The 24,333-nt window shown below is 36.3% G+C and overlaps 1 protein-coding gene and 1 pseudogene across 2 annotated transcripts in view; one reads left to right on the top strand and one right to left on the bottom strand.

Annotated features, from left to right (window-relative positions):
- Positions 1–568: 568 nt before the first annotated feature.
- BMP2K (BMP2 inducible kinase) overlaps positions 569–24,333 on the top strand; it is a 112,591-nt gene continuing 88,826 nt past the window's right edge. Inside the window, exon 1 of one of the 2 annotated variants that reach the window (XM_016154424.2) lies at positions 569–924. In XM_016154424.2, the coding sequence (XP_016009910.2) occupies positions 756–924 (169 nt within the window). In that variant the 5' untranslated portion in view covers positions 569–755. The remainder of the gene's footprint in view (positions 925–24,333) is intronic. The other variant, XM_016154422.2, reaches the window with a different exon arrangement.
- Positions 13,794–13,912, bottom strand: LOC118608985 (annotated as a pseudogene).

The following is a 24,333-nucleotide window of genomic DNA, read 5'->3' as shown; positions in this document are numbered from 1 at the left end:
CCGGTTCCCGGGCCACCTCCAAGTTCGAAGCCAGGGTTCCAAAGGCCCGGCCTGAACCATCTTGGCAGGGACCCCAGACCCAGCATCCCAGGCCGCACCCTCGTCTTCAACCCCCACAACCACCTCCCCGCCCCCCTCCACGTGACAAGAGCCGGAACCGTCACTTCCGGCGGAGCGGGCAGCGCGCCTGCGCGGGCCCCCGGCTTCAGTGAGCGGTTGGCAACGGCGCCCCGCCGCCAACGGCCGCGAGTGGCTGGCGGCGCGAGTGCGCCTCGGGTGGGGGCGGCGCCGCGGGCTGAGGTCCTGAGGGTGTGCGGCCGGAGAGGTCCAGCCCACTGCCCGCAGGGGCCGGCCGGCCCGCCCCGCCCCTTCTCCATCTCCCTCCCTCGTGCCCTCCTCCTGGGCCCGCGCTCCGGCCTTTCTGGAGGCGGGGGCGCCCGGGGCAGTGGCGGAGGCGACGGTGTGGCCCCCTCGCTCGGGCCCGCCCCCTTGCGCCCCGCCCCGTCCCCGCCCTCCCCACCGCCCTTTGCGGGAGCCGGGCAGCTGCAGCGGAGTGGCGGAGCGGGCGTCGGGCCGCGGGCAGCGCGCTGTGGGCGCGCGGAATGTGAGGCTCGGCGGGCCGCGGCGCACACGGACGCTCGCACGGGCGAGGGGCGGCGACCCCTCGCGGACGCACGGCCGCGCGCAGGGCCGGGGACCCGTCTTCTCGCTCGCCCTTGCGCGCGTCCCGCGCCCTCCTGCGCTCCGGCGGGACCATGAAGAAGTTCTCTCGAATGCCCAAGTCAGAGGGCGGCGGCGGCGGAGCGGCGGGTCTCGGGGCCGGTGGAGCCGGGGCCGGCTCTGGCTCCGGTAGCTCGTCCGTGGGGGTCCGAGTGTTCGCGGTCGGCCGCTACCAAGTCACCCTGGAGGAGTCGCTGGCTGAAGGTACGGACGCCGGGGGAGGCTCGGGCAGGCAGGTGAGGGAGGGCTGGGGTGTGGCGGTGGCTTCTCCGGGTCCTCGCGCGCTTCTCTCCTGGGGCTCTCGGCTCACTTCTTCTCTCTTCTGCCACCTCTGCTGGGCCAGCGGGGGCTCTTAAGGAGTAGCTCGGGCTTCAGCTCCGAACCAGGCTTTTCTCGCCGCTGGCAGCTCTGACTAGTACACAGCCCTCTTTTTAAGAGTTTAAGCCATTTTAGTCCTTGACGCAAGGCTATAAGTAGGAAACATTCTAGTGAGTGATATTGGGGTATGATTGGGTCAGTGACTCATTAAAGGATCGAGCAGGATTGAGACTCTGCTTTGCCAGTTGTGGCTCAGGCGGGTGTCATGCGTTGGCCTCTTCATCCGAATCTCCACCGGCGGCGCAGGGCACGGGACTCTGCACCGCTGGTGTTGAACTTGATTTTGCTCCTCCTCAGTCATCAGATTTTGAAAAATATATATATATTTCTGTGTGTGCGCGTGTTGGAGGTGATAATTTGGCCGAATTTCATTAAGTGGCTTGAGGGAAGCAGGTAAACTTGAAGTCCATTTATCTTTGTTTTGTAGGATCTTACCTATCAGGCAAGGTGCTATGCATACCCTTTGAGTGTGTCCCTTCGGTAGTACTTTAAAAGGTGATACGAAAACAGGTTAACTTTCACTTGAGAAGTTTTGCGTTCGGTCATTATCTTTACCAGGCCATCACAGCAGTTGCAAGTAGGCTTTCAAAAAAGTTTACTCCAATTAAAAAAAAGATTCGACACTTTAGTATTGTAGTTCTTGTTTAATTGGCTTGTAGAAAATACTTTCTCTTTTTTATACGCTTCATTGTTCATTGACCTTTGGGTTTTTAATTGGAGAATTATATTACAAAAGTACTTTTAAAAATTAATGGGATATTTTTTTCTTTGATAAGTGGGCCTTAAAGTTTCAAGGTGAAGAGAGAAGAAATTGAGAGCAGTTTCGGTTTTCTGAAAGATGTTGGTATGGTGTGAAGACAGTAGATTGAGATTCCACTTGTGTTTTTTGAAATGCTGTAAACAATAGCAAATCAGTGCAAGAGAAGAATCTGAAGGTTTTTGTTTAAAATATTCTCAAGGGAAAGAAATCTTGAATTAGGGATGGATATCATTGTTTTACAAACCATTGCCCCTAATAATGAGCCTAGCCGAACCTTGGAGAGGTGGAAGATCCTTAACTTTTGAAAAGAATGAATGAATATATGGTGATTGGTCTTGATAGATTGATTTACTATGCTTTAAAATTTCCTAGCTCATTATTATAGGTGAATTTTAAGTGTTGGTTTAGATTGAGTCATACATAGGTTTAAGAAGACATGGCTATTAGCTTGCATGCTATGTTTTTATTTTTGAATTGTTTTAGTAACTAATTGAAGTGTGGCTTGAGTAGTAGTTCACTCACTTAATTTCACTAAATTGCAGGTGGGTCTTTTATTAACTAGAAAGAAAACATCGGCATTTCATCAAGCTAGACTTTGGATTTGTAACTTCTGTCATTGCTCTAAGCATATCCTGTCATTACCCTAAGGAAGTCATTTTCCATAAAAAATAAGTAATTTTGGAAAATGAAATTAAAAATAATTTCAAAAGGGGAGTGTCACTCAACCACTAAAAAGTAAAATATTTTAAAGCACTAATGTCACTATTAGAGGTTTCCACTGATTTATGTCATACATTTGTCCTTTCTCTTGGGAAAAATTAGTTATCAAGTGCCAGGATGAAGCAAGGGTTGAAGAAACCCTTTTGGATGGAACTTCCCCTACCCAACACCCCAGCTCCTGGGACTATGCTTTCTGTTTTCCCTGGAAGGGAGGTTGAGGCCTAGGCCTTCTTCCCTTATATGTTTCTTTCTTCACCATACACACAACTGAAATTATCTACATTCAATTTACCTTTTGATTCTGACAATTTATTCTTATTTCAGATATCCTCTTTTCTTTCCAAATAAATAATGCCAAAATTTAGACAAAATGTTTAAACACAAATCTGGTTCACATTCCAGAATGACCATTCAATTGTTGACATATACATTTCCCTGATTATAAGATTAGGGCAAGTACTTCTGAAAAGGCATTAGAGTTTAGAGTATTTGAATTGAGGAGAGACATACCATTGAGTGGGAAAAGGAGTAGAAGCAGAGACCGAAAAACAGTTGGTAGAAACTTGGTAGATTGTAATTTTTTGTTTTAAGTCAGTGTTGTTTAAACAGGGGCCAAGAGCATGTAGATGCTGTGCCCTGAGGTGTTTTTTGCAATATTACTGCAAATAAGGTATATTGCTCAGAATGACCTCTGCAGTGTCTTGAGTTTTCATAAAACCTAGTGCTCTCCCCTGTCTCTTACTGTATATGTATATATGTATTTATGTACATGCATATATTTTATTCTCATTATTCTCAATAGCCGTGGTTTATAAAGTCATCATAAACAGTGAATTCGTGAATACTGAACCATTGCTTCTAGGGGAAATAAAGGGTTAAGGTACTGCAAGCCTTTGTTCACAACATTTTGGTCAACCAATCACTATCTTACCTTGTTTTGTGTGTGTTTCTGTTTAAAGACACCTTATTCAGTACCTATATTGACTCATTAACATCGAATTCGTGGCCAACATCACTGTAACTCATGCCTAAACAAAGCTAATACATATATTTTCTCTGTTAAGGGGCATCACAGCCTTCTTGTGCTTAGGAACACTATACAACACTTTGATACTATGCTTGGAGGCCATTTAAAAGTAAAATTACCAATAAAAGGAACAAAAACTAAAAAGGAAAAAAACATAACAGTAAATAGACCTTGAAAAGGATGCTTGTTTATAGTGTGGAGCTGAAACCAGAAGACACAGCATCACCTTCTTGAGTCTAGCTGGTCTTCTAAACTTTTCACCACTATGAGCATGTGTGTAAGTGACTGTGACAGTGCCGTTGTATTGATTTAGGGGCATTGTATTGATTTAGGGGATACAAATAAATTTTATCAAGTAGGCTAATTTACAAATATGGAATCTCTAAATAATGAGAATAAACTGTATGTTTGTATATATGTGTATATGTGTATATATACTGCACATACATATATTATATATTTAATTAAATATGCTCAGGTGTATGTATACTTATGTTATATGTTATAACTAAACTGTTGAAGTAGTTTCCTCTCTGAAATATGCTTTGTATCATAATCACTTTCAAGGTAAGTACATGCACGTTTGAAAATGCCGACTGTGCACCTTTTTAGTTTCTGCCCTGAGTTTGAGGGTTGATAGCATAGTGGTGCATTTTCATGGTTTTTTGAAGAACAGTTTAGTTGAAGAGTGCATGGTAACCAAATTCTACTTTGGGCTATAGAAATGAGGTAGAGACATAAAATTTAGCTTGAAACTGTGTCAGATTGTCAAGCGCATATAATTCAATGTAATTTTTCAAATTTTTATTAAAACATAGGACTGGCTTTTTGATCACATGCCTCTGTAAGCTTTCAGTACTACTCCGGGGAATATAATATTGATTGATAATGGAAAGAGGTTGGTTTTCAAGTAGGGGACAGTTTTTCCGAAATGTCTTTGATACAAAGTAGACTTAAATGGGTAGAGACTGGGATACTGCCCATAATTTGTCGAGATAATCTGATCACGAGATTATGGGGGCTGGATGGGAATGGTATTTCGAATATGATTGAATGAGTAAGACTTTCTCACATGGTCATGGGGGCTGGTGGCAGTGTCAGTAATTGGAGACCAGGAATTTACTACAGAGTTCTGTAAAAGTGGCTCAGTAGCTTTCTCAGAGTTAACTACATAGATTAGGGTGAGTGAATTTAGGCCGTTAATCAGTTCTTGTTGTTAATTTTAGAGGAAGGTAGTAAAGGATATCTGACTTTATAAATCAGTAGGAAAATGATGGATTTAGGCATACTGTCTCATTTACAAAAATCATCTATGGCCATCTAGTAGCTTGTAAGTTAAAATTCCCAAGAAAGGACAGAGAAAGCAGATGAAAGGGAAGACTTAACAAAAATATCGACAATTTACTACTCCATAACTGTTTATTAAATGCTTTTTAGTAACATGCTCTGTACTAAGTGCTATTTATACATTGGAAAACAAAATATATATTTTTTGGCTTTATGGAACCTACAATCTAGTGTGGAAGATAAATAATAAACCAACAAAAATCAAATTAATGTAGTTAACAATTTTGATAATTACATGAGGAAAAAAGTACAGGGTTTTATGAGAGAAAAACTAATTTAATTTGTATTAGAGGATAAAGAGAGCCTTATTAAAATATTTTAGCAGAAATCTTAAGTATGAGAAAAGGTAGGTAAAAGCAGAAGTGTGAAGTTGGAGGTGGTGTGGAGTATGTCATGAAGAGAAAAGACCCTATGTGGGGAAGAGTTTCAGGAACTGAAATATTCCCTGAGCTATATAGACTATAGTAAATGAATTACAGGGAAGAAGGACCCAAATCGATGTTGAAGAGGAGGACTCAGGTTTTAGTATGCTATGTTGAGGGTTATAGATTTAATTTAAAATGCAATAGGAAGGTACTGAAAGATTTAAATTAGGATAGTGACATGCTCTGATTTGTATTTTCACAAGATCATGGTGATTGCTATGTAGAGACTGGGGGGTGTACAAATTAGATGATTAGTTAAGATGATGGTAGTGGGCTTGGAGATGAATGTTATAATACTTGAATAGGAAGATATGATTGGATAGAGGTGTTTTAGGAAGTGTGAATAATGACTTGCATATGCTACTCTTGGGTGGAGGTACCATTTGCTGAGATAGGGAAGTGTAGAGAAGGAATAGAGTTTTGGGGTGTTGGGAGGATATCCAGTTATTTCAGACATGTTGAGATATTTGGGAGGTATATATCAAGTGGGAAGTTGAGTATGTGGTCTGTACTCAGCAAAAGTGTCTGGGCTTATAGTCAGGTACTTCTGATTAGTGAGCTTTTGGCTGTTATTTAAAGCCCTGAAAAAGAATGGATGTAGGGAAAGAGTGAAGCATGAGAAGGGGAAGGCTCTCATTGAAGGACTCCTGTAGAACATTGGTCTTACCATTAGTCATCAGAGTCCTTTAGATGGCTTGGTAAACCACAGATTGCTGAGCCTGGCCTCCAAAACTCGATCCTTCGTGTCTGGGTGGGATCCATAACTTGCATTTCTACGAACTTCCTCACTGATACTGCTGCTCCAGAAACCACACTTTGAGAAATAGTGGTTTAGAATAGGCAAAGAAGATGGAAAAGGAGCTACCAGAAAGGTATGAGGAATACTGAGAGAATCTGATGCCTTGAAACTTGAGAGTATTTCAAGAATGGGTGGGGATCAGCAGTTGTTTGTCACTGAGGAAGTTATCTTACTGGATCATATATTTTTTTTTGGCCAGGCATTTACAATTGTCCTTACTCATTTCTTAACCTACCTTTTAAATCTTCCCTGTGATTATTTCTAAATAATACTCTGCTCCAGCCACAGTGTGCTCTATTTTCTGTTACTCCCTGACTGAATCTTGTAATTGCCTATCGCTCTGCCTTTGCCTCTGTAATCCTAGCTTTCTAATTGCTGGTTATGATCACTCCTTTCTTCCTGTGGACATTTGTAGCTATTTGCTTTTTTCCTCCTTATCACATTTAATCTTTGTCTTGAGATACAATCTTGTAAGCACTTGGTAATACTAAGGTGGTTAATTATTGCTCCTGTTTCATCTCCCCTAACAGATGGTAAAATTCTTGAGGCTAGAAGGATTCTTTCTATTCTAGTTGCTGTTGTATCACACAAATTGCCTTGCTCTGTATCATGGATATTCAGATACTTTTCAAAAAAAAAAGATTTTTTGCTTTTTTTTTGAGTAGATGGAGCTCTTCAATAGAATTTAAGACCTAATTTGCAAATTGAAAAGCACCAATAGAGGGCTTTTTGGTTCTTGTCCTATTGAAGGTCTTCTGTTTAGGCCAGGAGACTCTGAATTTGGTGAAGACAAAGTTTGTTGAAAGCAAAGCATCATTTCAGTTAGCCTGGTTGAAACAGCAAAGAATAACCTAGATGCCCTATTATAGTCATCTTTCTCTGTTGACATATTTTTCTGGATTTAGCAAAGGTGGCAGAGTAAAAGGAAGAAAAGTATTGTTATATGCAATTATGAAATTGTTTTATTTTCTGTAGTTAATTTTGAGAGCCCTTTGAATGCTGAGCTTTTTGAGGGCAGGGTCTTATTTATCTTCAAATCCACGTTTTTTGTCCATTAGTTTCTTTAGTTGTTGAATTCAATAACAGGCAGTTAATATCTGTTATGAAAATTAATAGATAATGTGTGATACTAACAAGATAGTGTGTGACAATACCTAATAGTACCTAACAGACAATGCCAGATCTCTCAATAATTACGGGTCAATTTTAGCTTCAGATTTGGTTATAGGCTTTGAGTGAAATCTCATTTTGGAATTGTAGTAACTTGCTTTTAGAGTAGGCATTACATTTATCCTGAATTAAGTATCACATTTATATTTGTAAAAAAACTGAATCATTTAATTGGATAACTATTATATGACATAGAGCCATAGATAGTTTTTAAGTTACAATCAGATATGTAGAATTTTGACTTGATAGCGGCGTGTACTTTCACAATGAAATGAAAGTAATTTGCAGCAAAGGACATTACATAGACACATTACATGCTTCTCTTTTGAGTCGTTTATGTTATTGTTAGGTAGTTAGTCAGACATGAGCAACAAGGAAGAACAAAGGAATAGGGGGGCCAGCTTAGAGACTGCCCAAAGAACACCCGTGTTCAAAGTTACAGTAGCCAGGTGTCAATCAAAATGACCTCGCTTGCTAGTCAAGGAATGCCTTTGGAACCACCCATCAAGGCCCAAATATAAGGCAGACATTCCTGCTTCTGGGCCTTTTAGCCTTTCCGGGCTTTCTGCCCCTCAGTGCTTCCTTCCCTTTTTGCCTTTCTGAGTTCTCTTTTTGGTGACATTGTGTCGTCTTTTTGCCCTTTTGTAGCCTTTTTGGCCCTTTTGTGTTGGTTACAGTGCTGGGACCATGTGCCTCTTTGGGGCAATCTCAGTGGTCTGTGATTCTTCCTCATTCGAGGAAGAACCAAGGAAAAATGCTAACTACATGTTTTCACTGTTATTATCCCTCTTCCCGCTTCCATTGGGGCGACACCAAACTCCAGTCAGCCCCAACAGTGACATTGTCATTGTAGGGATAGCTTCTAGTATGTAATTTTGATTGTCCATTGATATATTTTTTTCTTAGAGGTGGCAGTTTTTGTCAATGACAAGATAGTAACACTAAAAACAATTACCAGTTTTTAATGTTTCAGAAAAATATAGTGGAAATTATACATTTATCTCCAGTAAATTGCACTAACATGTCAAATTTCTTAGCTTTTAGCTGTAGTCAACTTTGATTAATACTGACTTTCTCAATCTGAGCAGATTGGAAAAGTCTTCTTTGGTTATTTAAAAAATTGTGGAAATAATATAGTATTTTTAGTATTTTTTTTTTCTATCATGGGATCACAGAAGGGAAAACTTGCAAAGGTCCTTGATGTTATTAGTATTAAAGATCATATTAGAAGATAGAATTGATGTCCATCCTTACATTGATTCTGGGTCTTCTTGTTTAATATACTTTTACTCATCTTGTACATTATCTTGGTTCTCCTTAACCCTTCTCTCCCATTTTTTTTTTTCATCAGAACTTGAAGTAGAATATATACATATTACAACACATTTGCTATCTATCAAAATGATTAAAACTTTGACTTGGAATTCTGACTGAGAGTCCTGAATGGCAATTTCAAAGCTGCATAAGGTTTCATCTGCAAGGGATTGAGACTGCTTATTCCTTGTTTTATCCTGCATCCATCCAGTGAACCATCCATCTACTCACAAGTCTACTACTATTTTAGGTGACTCAATCGGGAATTGAGTGGTAAATGACTGAGCTGTTTTAAATAGTTGGGCACTTAGATAATTTGGAGAATCTATGTATGTATCATCTTTGCAAATGAGCTCAGTCAGCACATTTCTGCTAACAGTTTCACATCTCGGCAGGAGAGTGGTTGTCGATTATTAGGCCTTTCCACAGAGAGACTTTGTTTTTGGAATTTTTGGTTTGTCCTGGTTTTGTAGAATTCCAGTAACACTAAGGACATAGGTTAGGATGTAACCTTTAGAAAGGCATTTTGCAATGGATATTGTTTTCAAATAAGAAACAGTTGCTGCTACTAGTTTACCTATCTTAACATTTTGTTAAATCTTTGAAATGGTGCCTTCTTGGAGGCAACTTTTACAAGAAAAGGCAAACTTGAAGTTGGGCCAGCTACTAATCCTAGTCCTGCCACTAACATTGTGACATTTTGACCTCTGTTTCCTCAAGAAAAAATGAGGATAAAGATGAATCCGTAATAATTTTTTCCATTTTAGTGTTCTCTGATTCTTTCTATAAAATGGATTCTCACTGTTCCTTCTGGTGAGAGAGGAGCATGGGGAAGGAGAGATGAAGATGAACAGTTTTAGTATTAAGACCATAATGAAAGGATTGTGTGTGATTATCATGCATTTGAGTTCTTTGGCAAACTTTACTATGGGTTAGCAATATATTTTTCATACTAGAGTATAGAATTATTTCTTAATCATTGGGAAAAAGTCTTTTCTAAGAAGTTGGCTGTGTGGTACCCTTTGAGATAAGTTGATAGGTGCTCAAATAAAATTGTGTGGCTTTTTAGAGTACTATTTAGGTTCAAAGGCTATGCCATCTTTATCACAATAATTTATGTTCTTCAGGTGACTCATTTGCAAGACCTGTAATTTTGAGGGTTTCTAGAAGTAAAGAAACTTTAATGTTTTTCAAGTTTTTCTTTGGAAAGTACATATGAAGAAGAGTTAATAGTGAATTTATGGATAGAATGTTTACTCATGATAAGTGTGAAAAATTAATTACTTTTTGTTTCCAGTGCTGTCAGCTCTAGTTTGGGTCCTTAACACCTCTCAAGAAAGTTATATTCTCATGTGGACTGTTCTGTTAGACTTTTTACTCACCAAATCAATTCTTGTATTTCTTCCAATTATTCTTCCTGAAATGGACCTCTGCTCATGTCACCCTCTTATTTGTCAATCCAAGTAAAATACAAACTCATTATCTGGGATTCAAAGTCCTCTGTAGTGTGACCCCAGCCCATCTCTCCAGCCTTGATCTCTCATTCTAACCCTATATGTGTGTATTGCTGCTCATGTACTTGGCATTTTCTGCACTTCTCTCATGCTTTCTCATTCCTGTTTTTCCACTTATGTTGTTAGATTTGCTTAGAATGTTCACACCTGCCTTCCCTGTGTTGAAATTGGATTTTACTGGATACATTTAAAATAGTTACTCTATTGCAAGCTTCATTTTTCCAAGAAACTCTGTTAGCTACCAAATGAGTGTAATTATGCCTTTCTTGATGTCCTGTGTAGCAACTGTTGTTCATATTGCACTTATTTTATACAGCTTTATTCTATTCCAGTAAAATGTCCAATAGAAGGTTTCCTCTGTTGCAAGATTAAGGTTCTTTTAAGATTTGGCTTATACTCATCTTTTATCTCTTGCATTGCTGTACTCATGGTAGGTACTTAGTATTGAAAAGCAGTCAAGAGATCCTGTAAGAATTTACTGTGAAACAACTGGATAGCAACTATATTTGACATATCCAGCTGTTCAGTCGATAATTAGGACCAGGTTGGCTAAACAAACAGAGATATTTGATAATAATTTAGGTGCAGTATTATCTAAGATGGATGAAAAAATACTACCAGAATTATTTTTTGATTCCTAGCCAGTTTCCTTTCTGTTATGATTACAGAGGTAGTACATCTTTGTTTTGTGGGTGCTGCATTGCTCTTTTTAATAAGTATGACTCTCAAAAATGTTCTAGCTTGAGTTTCCTGAACCCATGTCATGTTTAAAGAAAGTCACTACTGTGGGACAAGGAGAGCAAGCTGAACAGATCTAAAGTGTGTGCATATTGGAAATGTAATTGTGCATAGACTTTTAATGAATTATCAATAACTGAAGTTGGTAAGATAGTTAACTGGTGATGTATACTGTAATGTAGATCTAAAGAGGTGTTCTTGTTTACTAACTAGCCCAGTTCAGATCCTAGTGAATAGTTGACTGGGTTGTTAAATCTTTGTTAATTTTTCATCTTTTAGGAAAGTATTGTTAATACAATCCAAAGGAAAAATTCTCAGGGTCTCAGTCCAAATTGCTATCTATATATTTTTTAAGCCAAGTGAAGCTAGTTGTTGTTGATTTTATGTTCTTCAGCTCATTGAAGTGGGGACTTAAGAAATTTTGCAAATTCATGGATTTAAAAAAAAAGTGTGTTTGCTGATAGTATCCTGTCCATAAGGAATATTGGAATTGAGTTTTCAAGGTGCTACGTGAATCCATAGTATACAATATTGGATGTTATTAATGTCCCATGCTTTTTTTTTTTTTTTAGCATGAGAAACTCCTGTTTACAGATTCAAAGTTTAAATTTGTTCTCATCTTAGAGTGGTGGCTGTCTTTCTTAATAAAGGCTACATGTATTTTAAAAAGTTATGGTGGGCCACTATGGATATTGTGAGGTCCATTCTATTGATATTTGCCTTTTAGAAATCTAAATATAGGGATGGGGGTTGTGGGTGCTGTATAAGAATCTGAATTAAGGGTAAGACCTTCTCAGCTTCCTTCAGAAAATATCCTAAATATTATAGTAACTGGAGTTGGTGTTATTGGAATAACAGTATTTTAAAATGCTAGTGTGTCATTAAGTCTCCCATAATTGTAGCAATTATCTAATTTTAGTTCCTGTATTTAACTGTGAAAAAGTAAAGGATGACCCCAAAGTCACACTGTTAGTATTGGTTGTGGTGGGCAGAATTTAGGTCCCATGACTTCAGTCTAGCACTCTTTCCACTAATTGCCTTCTGTGCATGTACAAGCCTTTGATTGGAGTGGGGACTTCAAGCATGCTTAAGAGACTAGGACTTTTAATATTCTGGAGGCAGCCAGAGTATTAATGTGTACCTGAGGAGTCTTGAGGTGGAAGGGGTGGGTATTGCCAAACATTTTTGAGTTAAAGCTTTCAACTACTTTGCCCTTTCCTAAGGCCATCAAATCATGTGCTACAGTTGTATAAGATGTCAGGATTAATATTAAAAAGTTTAAAATTGCACCTTCCCCCAAATTAGCCTGTCATCTAAATCTAGAAAGGTCCAGTCCTGAATGAATTAATGTATTTGTGAACTGTAAAGTATGTAGCAAAATCACATTACTTTAGCTTTTTCAGTTGAATCTAGCATAGAGATATCTGTGGTTATCTAGGACCTCCTGTAGGGTGGAAGGAAGGTGAAAAAGGGAAGAGAAATAGCTGAATTCTTATCCCACACTTCCTTTCTGTTCCAGGTTCCAGTTTCTGAGAACTTTAAGGCTTGGAGTCTGATGTGCTGTACTAGCAAATCCCTTTTTGCATTTCATGTAATAAATTTGTGCTACATTTATTCAAAATAAAAAGAAACAAGGTTCTTTCAAATTTTTATTAGATGTAGCGCAAATGCATTTGACCTAAACATTGAATAATAAACTTCTGAGTCTTTGCAATGAAATAAATTCTATAGCATCTTAAAACAATTTTCTTAAAAATGACTTGACATTATTTCTGTAATACATGTGGCATATTTTTGTACACATGCAAATAAAAAGTTAAAATACAATGGTGCTTGATCTATGATTTAAAAATATTAAGAAAAAATTTATTAATATTGTTTATTAAACTATGGAATTATTATCAAGAAGCATTTATCTAGTTTCTTTTTCTAAGTAGAGAGCTTTTTAAAGAAATTGAGATAAAGTTGGCATGTATTAGTTTCTGGTGAACAACATAATGATTTGATTCAATATTGGTATGTATTATGAAAATGATTACCACAATAAGTAGTTAACATCCATTGCCACACAATTAAATTTTTTTTCTTGTGATAAGGACTTTTAAGATCTACTTTTTTAGCAACTTTCAAATACAAAGTATTATTAACTATAGTCACCATGTCGTGCGTTACATTCCTAGGACTTACAGCTTTTTTATAAGTCAAAGTGTAACCCCTGCCAACCCCTAGACTACCTCTAATATCTGTCTCTCCTTTACTTCCAACTTTAAAGGCTATGCCCCTGATTATCTTCTCATTCCCTGTTCCTTTCTTAGTCAGTTGATATAATTTTTTTTTAATTTTCTACTTGTTCCTTAATACTTACTGTATCTGATTCTCGCTCAGTAGATGAGCCAGTTTGTTTCTCTCATCTTAAAAAATAAAACGAACAAAAAAAAATTGTTCTGTAATTTTTGTCTCTTGTCATTAATTGACTTCTCAAAGAATAGGTTTCAGTAATAGTTCTCAAAGTGTGATTTCATGGGTTCCACGGGGAGGGGTTCCCAAGGCCTCTTGAAGGGATCTATCAAGTCAGAATTTTCACAGTACTACTAAGGCATAATTATCTTTTATACTGTATTGGCATTTACACTGGTGGTTCAAAAGAAGTCGTCATAGTGGTTAAAACTGTGACTACCTTAAGATAAATCAAAACAGTTGGCACCAAACTGTATTTGTAGTCATTATATTTATTCTTCACAATCACTTGCATTTTTAAATTTTTTAAAAGCCATTTTCCCTTAAGAATGTCCTTGATGAAAGAGTAAAACATCTTTTATCAATCTTGGTCCTTGAGTACATGTCTAATTTTTTTTTTGTTCGTTTATTCATTCATTCATTCCACCTACAGTACCTGGTCTTCCTAGGTGGTCTCCCATCCAAGTACTAACCAGGCTCAATCCTGCTTAGCTTCCAAGATCAGATGAAATTGGGCGTGTTCAGGGTAGCATGGCCATTAACTTGCTTTTATTTTTTTTTGATTGTGGAAAAATACACAAAATTTTCCATTTTGACTTTTCAAGTTTATAGTTTATTGGCATAAGTACATTGACAATGTTTCGCAGCCACCTACTATCCATCTCCAGAACTCTTTTGTCTTCCCTCTGTTTGCATTAACCTCTAACTCCCCATTCTTCCTTTTCCCCAGCCCCTGGTAATCACTATATTCTACTTTCTGTCTTTATAAACTTGATTGTTCTAAGTACCTCATAAAATTGGAATCATAAAATATTTGTCCTTATGTGTCTGACTTATTTTACTTAGCATGGTATCTTCAAGGTTCATTCATGTTGTAGCGTGTATTAGAGTTTTTAAGTCAGAATCATTCCATTTATGTGTATATCACATTTTGTTTATTCATCTTTAATGGACACATTTTGGTTGTTCCCACATTTTGGCTACTGTGAATAATGCTGCTATGAATGAGTGTACAAATAACTGCTCAAGTCCCTTCTTTCATTTCCTTTTAGTATATACCCAGAAGTGGAATTGCTGGATTATATGATACTTCTGTGTTTAATTTTTGAAGAACTTCAATACTGTTTTTCATGGTAGCTGCACCATTTTAAACTCCTACTGGCAATGCATAAAGGTTCCAAATTCTCTATATCCTCACCAACACTTGTTTTTTTTTTTTTTTTTTTTTTAATACCCTGATGAGTGCGAAGTGGGATATCATTGAGGTTTTGATTTGATTTTCATGTTAAATATCTTTTTAAGTGCTTTATTGGCTGTTTGTAAGTACACAACTTTTTAATGTGTGAAGAAATGGGAAGCATATATAAAACACTTGCTGCTTAATGAAGTGTGGTAGTGTGATTGAGGACAAGCACTTGGGTGATTGAGCTGTGTCCTACAAAGGTTGTTCCCCGCCCTGTGCCCTCCTCTCCCCCCACACCCCGAACACCATTTTTATTTGAAAGAATAACTGACAAACTATGATTATTCTTTTAGATCTGGGTATTTGGCAGACATTTTCTCAAATAATCAGATGAGCCTTTCACTTCAAGGAAAACAAAAGACAGGTGTTATAAATGATAGAATATGAGCTTTCTAAAGAAAATGAGAGTTTTAGAAAACTTATATCTGGCATTGTGAATTTGGCAGCTTCTCATTACTTGAAGTCTTTTCTGAGGGGATGATAATAGTAATAAAATACGATTTTTTGAAAAAACTATGTAATAGTAGATCTCTTTAATTCACTGAACTGATATTTTCCAAATGCATGATGTTACAAATGCAGAGTACCAGATTGACCCTTGGATTTTAATGTAACAGTGCAAAAAATTGTGATGCGGTTTTAGATACCAAATTGCAACTAACCTTTAAAAAACTGCCAATTGTCATGTTTTGCCATAATAGCAGAGATTGTTGATAGTTATCTGAAAAGACTATTAAGATAGTCTTTGTCTTTCCATCTGCTTATTATGTGTAAGGCTAGATTTTCCTCATTTGCTTTATTCAGCCAAAATAATATTTTGCTGGAGATTTACTGCAGAAGCAGATATGAGAATCCAGCTGTCTTCTACTGAGGTAAATATTATTAAAGAGCTTCGCAAAACTGTAAAACGTCATTTCCTAAATTTTTGTTTCGAAAAATAACATTTGTTCATAAAGATGTTATTTGAGTTGACATCTAATGTGTTTATTATTTTAAATAATAATGAATTAATACATTTAAAATAATTTAAAAATCTCAATTTTAATTTTTAATATGATAAATATGGATTGATATAATCCACATAAAAGAGAATATCTAGGTATACACTGTGAAATCTAGCAAAATTGTCTAATACAGTAGCCACTAGCAGCATGTAGCTACTACTAAAAATATACTTGAGATTTCAAAGCCTTATTATGAAAAAAAAATATAAAAGACCTCATTAATATTTTTATAATGTTGATTACATGTTGAAATAATAGTGTTTTGAATATATTGGGATAAATGTATTATTAAAATTCACTGTTTTTAACTCTTTGAATGTAACTACTAGAAAATTTAAAATTACATGTGTGGCTCACATTATATTAGACATTGGACAATACTGCCCTACAGTGTGCAGTTTATTGTGTGGATGCTACACTTTGCATTTGGGGTTGTTCACCTGGGGTTCATAGACATCCATGTGTATTTTTCTCAAAAGAGAGCTTGTGACTTTCATCATATTCTCAAAAGGACACACAGACAAAGAAAAGCTAGGAACTGCTGTAGAATTTGTAGACAGCTCATCTGAGTTGCTGCTTCTAGTTACTTGGGCACTGCTGGTGGCTTGGATCTGGAGAATCCCTTTCTCAGGTAGGCTAGGCAAAACCTGTGGTGCTAGTAGTATAGTGAGATGCATGTTCGGCTTCTCAAGTTGGAACCCTGAACGAATGTCCCCACAGAAATATTTTTATAGACATTAGGTGTTACGCCACTAATAGTACTAGACTGCAGGTTGACTTGAGAACCTAGTTATCATATGTAGGTTTATTTTTGTGGGAAAATACTTTGAATGCCAAGGATTAGATTTAGAGCATTCAGAACACAATCTATTATTAAATCAGGGCTTTCATACACTTTGGCTGGGAACCTGATCAGATGAGTGAATTTTTTAATTTGAGTATTTATAGAGGTTGAAAATAAAATACTATGCGTGTGTTAAAGTGATGATACATCCCAAAGATGAAATAACAGGATGCTTGCTTACTCTTTAGCCCTAATTATAAGTGAGATTTTATAAATAAACCACTGAATAGGGGGATATGTGAATTAAGTGGTTATATGTTTAGTTTGAGTTAGATCTGTGATGCTGTTTAGGTAATAGATTCTTGGCTTATGTTGTCCTTATCAAGAAAAGCTTCCTAAAACAATGAAATTTCAGAGCCTGCTTGAGTGACGAGAGAATGCTGGATTAAGGGTATTCCAAACATAAGTATTTCATTAACAACACTTTTTCAGTTATATTTTCCATAGAGTTCATCACAGTTATATTTTCCATAGAGTTCATTACCATAATAACTTATTTTTGTCTTTCTCCCTAAATTGACTGTAAATCATACATATAGTGTCCTACTTAAAAGATATTTCAGAGGTTAGCACAGTCACTTATTAAAATTTGTTGACAAAAAGAACACAGGAAAAGCCACCATCTGATGATTAATTAGTTTGGGTGAGATGGTAAATGGGTAAGGAGAGAACATTGAAGGCTGTCTGAGAAAGTAGGTGATGAGTTGCAGAGTACGAGATGTTGAGAGGAACTTGGAAAAGTTGGTCTGGGTCTTTGTACTTAAAAGTTTTAAGGCCAGGGAGTCCCTTGGAGAGGTTAGCATATGCTGAATTTGAGAAGAGACATTTAACAGTAATATATAAGAGTTAACTAAAATTGAATGTTTTTGAAACCTGATATTCTGGTGAGAAGGAATTTGTGAAATGGGTGAGATGATTGAGACCTAATACCCAGGCTTTGGATTTAAGAATGGAAGGGTTTTGAGATGCAAGAAAGGCAGAAAAAAACTAGTATTAGTAGAAAACTAAGTTTGTATGTAGTCACTTTCAGTTCTGCCAAAAAAAATCACCAAAAACATTAATTCTAAAATCTGACTTTTCCACTGTAGGGAAAAAAAAATAATGGGGATAAGGGAAAAGATATTGTGACTGAAAATAAAGTCAAAAATAGTGATTTCTTTCCAGTCTCATGAATGGAATATGTGACGAAGGGTCCTCGGGACTGGTGATAGAGCAGAGAAGTTCAAGAGGAATATGTGTGCCTTTTACTTGCATAGCTGGTTTGTTTTACATGTATTAATTTTTTGTACATTGTAGTTTTGAGCAGTCTTATTCATTAACAAGCTGCTTTTCGAGCTCTGATAAGTAGATGAATCTCACCTGGGGATTTATTAAAATAGTCTCTGATTCAGTACATATGGTTGGGGCCTGAAGTTCTGCATTATCAGCAAGCTTTCAGGTGATGTTAGTGCTGCTGTTTCTACAGATCACATTTTCCTTTAGCTGGTCTCCAAAGAAGGAGAGAAAAAAATACCCCCCAGAGCAATCAAAGTAGTTTATGATGAGTATCAGCTTTGTTAATGGTCTTTAGATTGACATTAGTAAATAGCAGAACTAATGCAAGGGTTCTTAAACTTCATTTGGGGGTGCTTATTGAACAGACTTCTGGACTTATATCCCAGAGATTTAATCCTAGGTTTAGAGAAAGGTCTAGAAAGCTTCAGTTTTAATAAGCACTCTACATAATTGCTCAGTGTTGGGATTTTGATGGGCATTATATGAAAACCGTATATTAACCTGGAATTGGAGGTGGGGAGGGATTAGCATTTTGACAGTATCGAGTATTCCTTTCCAGGAACCTAGCATGTCCCTCCCATTTTTATTAAAATCTTTTGTGTCTGCAGGTTTTTTTAAAAAAATATATGGTACTGTTCTGAAATTTTAATTGTCTTTATAGACATTTTTAACAGGTAAAGTATCAATGATAAACATTATATTGATCTTTTGATAGAGACTTGTAATTGTCTAGAGAACTTTCTCCTGCATTGCCAACTTTAATGTGTTCAACAGTTTTTAAGTAGACAGGGCAACAGCACTCTGGCCTTTTTTACAGAGAAGGAATCTGAGGCCAGGTTCCCGTAGAAGCCAGTTACATGAACAGCTTCAGGAAGGGGATGTAGAGGAACAGAATTTGGAAAAAGTTCTTTTTTTGTTGCACATTTCAATAAAAGTAGTAAAAAATAACTTTTTGAATTTCATATTTCTTTAAGAATCTAATGAAAGTTATATAGACCTTTTCCTCAGGAAAATTTACATACACTCAAATACTACAGAAGATTGTTTAGAGTGCAAAACATTATATAAATTACCCTATAGTCCTTGATGTTTACAATTAAAAAACGAAATTCCAGGATTTGTACTTTAGTAAGAGATAATAGTGGCTATAAATACCTATGGTATGCATGAAAACCTTGAGAAATGAAAGTGTACAGATAATTTGTTTCTAACCTATATGAAAACAGTTGTTTCATTGGAGGGGATTCTGGTGATGATTCAAAAGTGTGTGTGTGTGTGTGTGTGTGTGTGTGTGTGTGTGTGTGTAAAGTTTTATGTATGAGTTTTCTCAGTTTGAGTGGTTTTTCTATCAAAAGTAGATAAAATGTTTGAAAGACTGTGTCTAGTCTTACCTCTGAGAATGGAGAAGATTTTAACCAAATTCTTCCCTACTGATGTGCTGTGGTCATACCAGTAGTGCCACAGATGGGTTACAGGCATGCCAAAATGATTTCCACTCAGCCCTCAGAGTGGCCCTTTTGTGGTTGGAGGTCCCTGCCGGTCAACTCAGGCTGAAAGAAGATTCCATCATTTACCTAGGGGGCTGGCCAAGTAGTTGGAAAGCATTGAGTTGAATAATAATACTGGATGTTTTTCTATTAGTAAGCTAAATTGTATTTAGTCAATTGACTATTAAGCCCAGGGAATAGTGGAGGTTGGTAAGAAGGATACACTCTACTCTGCTGACAGGCCTAATTAATCAGAGTAGACTTGAGCTGTCTTTGAAAAGGAGGACTTAACACAAGCTTTTCTTTCAGTTTGAGTCTTGTTTGTGTTTAGTAACATCAAGATAAACTGATTTGAAACATTGTAGAGTTTGCTTAGGTTTACACAGAATGTTTAAATATGTATGTTTCAGAGCCAAGGTTTTGGTATCAGTCCTTGAAGTGATGATAATGGTTTTCTGCTGATACATTGGCCCTGTGCTGCGATTTTTCTCAGTAGTCCCCTTCTTCCCCTTCTGAATTAATTACAGAAGGCACTGTGTTTGTTGGCATACTTAAGATTGTTATACAAAGTGCATGCATAAGCATGGATGTGTTAGGGCCAGTATAATGATAAAGGATAGTGCGAGAGGGGTTAACATATCCTGTCAGTAAACTATATCTTCTGAGACTTAAAAAAGGTTTATCTTACTTGGATTGGATGACGTGGAATTACCATGCATCCTAACTTCCTCATGTACATTTAGTAGTACAGTTTTTAATGGTTGTTTGCTAACCATAGAAGGTTATGTATGACTTTAATTCTACTTTAATGAACTAAATACTGGAATGTAGTTATGTGTGCAAATTGTTTAGTGTCAACTTAGCTTAATTTCCATGTGTTCTAAAAAAATAGGTTGTGCTTTCTCAGCGATAGGGAATTATTTTAATTTTTTAAATTGAGATGGCTTGAACTGAAGCTTTCTTCAAAACTTTGAAATAGAGCTAGTTTCCTTTAATAAAAATATAATTTATAGTATAAAGTAAATATCTAAATTAAAAGTGGCAAACAACTCATTGTAATACATACTAAAATTATAAACAGGTTTTTGGAGGATGAATATATTTTAAAAACCTTTCAGTGTATTTCAAAAGTTTTTGAAATAAGTAAATTTTCTTTTAATGTCTTTTTAAATAGTAGTCGTCCAAAATATTTTAAGGTAGAGATAGAACATTCCAAAATGCTCATTGAGCAGTTCTTCCTTTACCTAGTGTTGATGTTTCACCTGTTCTTTATTCCCCCACAGTCACTCTCTGTGACAGATCTATCTACAAACATAAATTCCCCAATCTCTCAATAGTCCAGCCTTCCTTGCCTCTGTTGTAGCCATGATACCAAACTATTAAAATGTATTTTAACACTTATAAAAACTTGAACTTCTCATCAATGACCTATTTGTCTTGGTTGAAAGGGAAGCCCACACATAGTCACCAAAGTGAGAAACTAGAGCTTCATTTGTCATCTCCTTTCTATGAATAATGTTATTGTTTATTTCCTGGGCTATTGGAGTAGGGGCACACGTGTGTGTACGTCAGACGTAATAGAGAAATGATTTTTTCTTTATAAAATAACCCAACAGTATAGATACAGCAAAAGTTCTTCACCCGTGCCTTTTCCCACTCTCCTCTTTTGTCTTCCTGCATCCTTTTGAGACTTTTTTTTTCATACTGAAATACCTTTCTGATTTGTCTCCTGCTTCTTTCTGCCCATGACTCCTGCAGTCTCTTTAAACAATGCTTGCTAATTATCTTTTTAAAATTTTTCTTGTTTCATTTTGGACTGACTGAGGTGCTCTTTCTGTCGTTTTATTTTTTCTCTCTGGTAAGTGGAAATTGTATACTTTATTTCTTGTACTTCAGTGGTTAACACAAGACTAAAGTTAATATCTATATGCCTCACAAATATTATAAGCCTGGAATGTGCTACCTCCTATCACCACCATTCTCTCCTCCTGAGTTATGATATTATTGTCCAGGATTTTGCATCTATACTTTATGCTTATTGTTTTACAAGTCAATGTTTAATACCGATCATCTTTGTTCATCATTCTTTCTTATATGTTGTACCTTTCATCTTGGCTCTCAGTTGCCTTCACTTTCTAACAGCTTCCTTTAAAGTTCTTTTAGCGAAGGTCATTTTGTCAGCCTTAAAAAATCTTTATCTCGTCTTCATCCCCCCCAATTTTTTTTTTTGATAAAAAATTGTAGGCAGATAGTTAACTTTGAGTATTTTGAAGGTACCATTTAACTACCTCCTCATTACCGTTGAGAAGTTGATAATCACACTGATTGTGGGTAATCTGCTTTTTCTCATTGGTGGCTTTGTTATCTTCCTTTTGGTTCTGTACTCTTTCACTGTGATGGTATAAATGTGGTTTTCTGTTGTTCTATTTTAGAATTCTTGAGTTTTCTTAATTTGTTGGTCGATGTCTTTCATCAGTTCTGGAGAATTCTTAACCATATCTATTCTAATAATGCCTCTTCCCAGTCCTCAATTTTGATGACCTCTTCATCCCTTTGAATACTCTAATTTTCCTGTTTTTGTTTCTTTAAACATGTGGAACATAGTTTTTTTTTTATATATATATTTTGTGTTTGGTAAATCCTAGTATGTTTCGTTTTTTTCAAGTCTCATTGTATAATTGGGTGTTTCTTCTGACTATTGTTCATCGTGGTTGCTTTCTTGAATATTCATTGATTTTCTTCTTTAAAATTTTTTTTTGTTTATTCTGTGCTCACAATTTATAGAATCTCACCAATTGGAGGTCTGAGTGCCTTCCTCTAGAGAAAATTTGAGTGTATCTCTACTAGACTCCTGGGTATACCGACCTGGGATTATTTTAAATTGTCGGCTTAGTATTTTTTTTGTTGATCCAGGTAGTTGAATTCCAACTTCTTGAGAATTAGGGTCATGTTTAGAAAGTCTCAGGAGACTCCCATTTTATTCAGAGCCAAGGCCAAGGCATGTTATCTCTTTGGTGTCGTCTGCAGGGTGGATTGGTTTTTATTTTACTTTGAGGGCTAAGTGCTTTGTGGGTCCCGGCTTTATGTGGTGGTCCAGTTGTGACCTTTCTCTTCCCTTTTCCAGTTTTGGCCGTTGGCTCTAGTGCAGCTTATAGATTCATGCTTTCTTCTTGTGTATAGCTCTTAGGAATTTTCTTGATCTGCCTCAGTGATTATTTTATTCGGCATTTTCGAATTTATTAGTTTCATCTTTTTGAGTTGTGTTTTCTTATATTTAATAGAAGAAATTCTTTCCTACCTCAAAGTTATGCATACATTTTTCCAACATTTTCTTTTAAAACCTTTAAGCCATCAGAGTTATGTTTGATGTGCTATGGGGTAGAGATCAAATCCCTTTATCTATCCCAGTTGTTCAGAAAAAATGTAATCGACTAACTTATCTTTTTCCTAATGATACGTAATATTTCTGATGTCATTTATCAGTTTTTAATAGCTTTGATACATAAATGCTTCTGAGTTTTGCTCTGTTCTTCTGCAGTCATTTATTTCTATGCCATTTTCATATAATCTCATCAAAGTTTATAGCCTTGATAATTGGTGAAGTGACTAAACCTACTACTTCATCTTATTCCTTTTAAAAACTGTTAGCTATTCTTAATTCTTCGCACTTTCATGCGAATCTTAGAATTGCTGAGATTTGATTCCTTGAGAAACTATTGGAATTTTTATTTGAATTAAACTGAATTTATCAACTACCATGTGAGAAATTGAAACTTTATATTATGGAGGCTTCTTTTCCATTAAACAAACAAACTAACTCCACTTATTTAAGTTTTATTTGTCTTATATTAAAGTTTTATAATTTTTCTCCTAAAGCTTTTATGCATTTTCTATTTCATTTATTCCTAAGATGCTTTTATTTATTTTTTATTGCTATCATAAATGAAATCTTTCCTTTTATCCCATTTTTCTTTTGATTGTTCTTGTAGAAGAACATAATTACTAGGGAATTACTTCCTTATGCATATCTGAAGCCTTTGCTTAAATTTTTTTTTAATGGTTTCTTCATGTCCTACAGGACAAAGTTCAAACATTTTAGCAATGACCTTTTATGATAGAATCATGTCTAACTCTATTACTTTATATTTTGGGACCTGAGCTTCAGCTATGTGGAGCTGATTGTAGTTCCTTGGACATATTCTGAATTTTTAAAATAAGGGCTTTATTGAGGTATAATTCACATTTCATAGAATTCAATTTAAAGTGTACAAATTTGTGATTTTAGCATATTTAGTATATTGAAACAGCACCACTATATTAAATCTAGAACATTTTCATCAACCCCCCAAAAAGCCTTGTATTCACTAGTAGTCATTTCCCATTCCTCCTTTCTTGCCCCAAGCCCTTGCAATCAGTAACTATTTCCTATTCTGGATACTTGATGCAAATAGAATCATGTGTTATCTAACTTTCGTGTCTTTTTTAGCATGTTTTCAAGTTTTATCTATGTTTTAGCATGTATCAACATGTCATTTTTATGGCTGAATCATATTCTATTATATGGGTAATACCACATTTTGTATATCTGTTCATCAGTTGATGGACATAAGTTTTTTTCCACTTTTTGGCTATTAGAAATAAAGCTTTTAAGAACATTTATATAGAAATTTTTGTGTGAATCTTTTAAGTTCTCCTGGGGGTATTTTTGTGAATAGAATTCCTGGACCATATTGTAACTTCATGTTTAACTTTTTGAGGAGCTGCCAAAGTTTTCCCCAGTGGCTGTATCATTTTATATTCTCACCAACAATTTTTGAGGATTTTCACTTTCTCCATATCCTTGTCTACATGTGACCTGTCTTTTTGATCATAGTCATCCTAGTGGTGTGAAGAGGTATCTCTTTATGGTTTTGATTTGTATTTCCCTAATGACTAATAATGTTGAACTTCTTTTCATGTTCTTATTGGTCATTTGTATATCTCTTTGGAGAAATTTCTATTAAAATTTTTTGCTCTTTAAAAAAGTTGGATTCGTTTTCTTTCACATTCAGTGGTAAGAGTTCTTTATAGATTCTGGTTACTAGATCTTTATCAGATATAGGATTTGTAAA

This window comes from Rousettus aegyptiacus, unplaced genomic scaffold (assembly GCF_014176215.1).
Source record: "Rousettus aegyptiacus isolate mRouAeg1 unplaced genomic scaffold, mRouAeg1.p scaffold_m13_p_10, whole genome shotgun sequence".
NCBI lineage: Eukaryota > Metazoa > Chordata > Mammalia > Chiroptera > Pteropodidae > Rousettus > Rousettus aegyptiacus.
The sequence above is the reverse complement of the archived record's forward strand: the minus strand, read 5'-3'. Positions and strand labels throughout refer to the sequence as shown.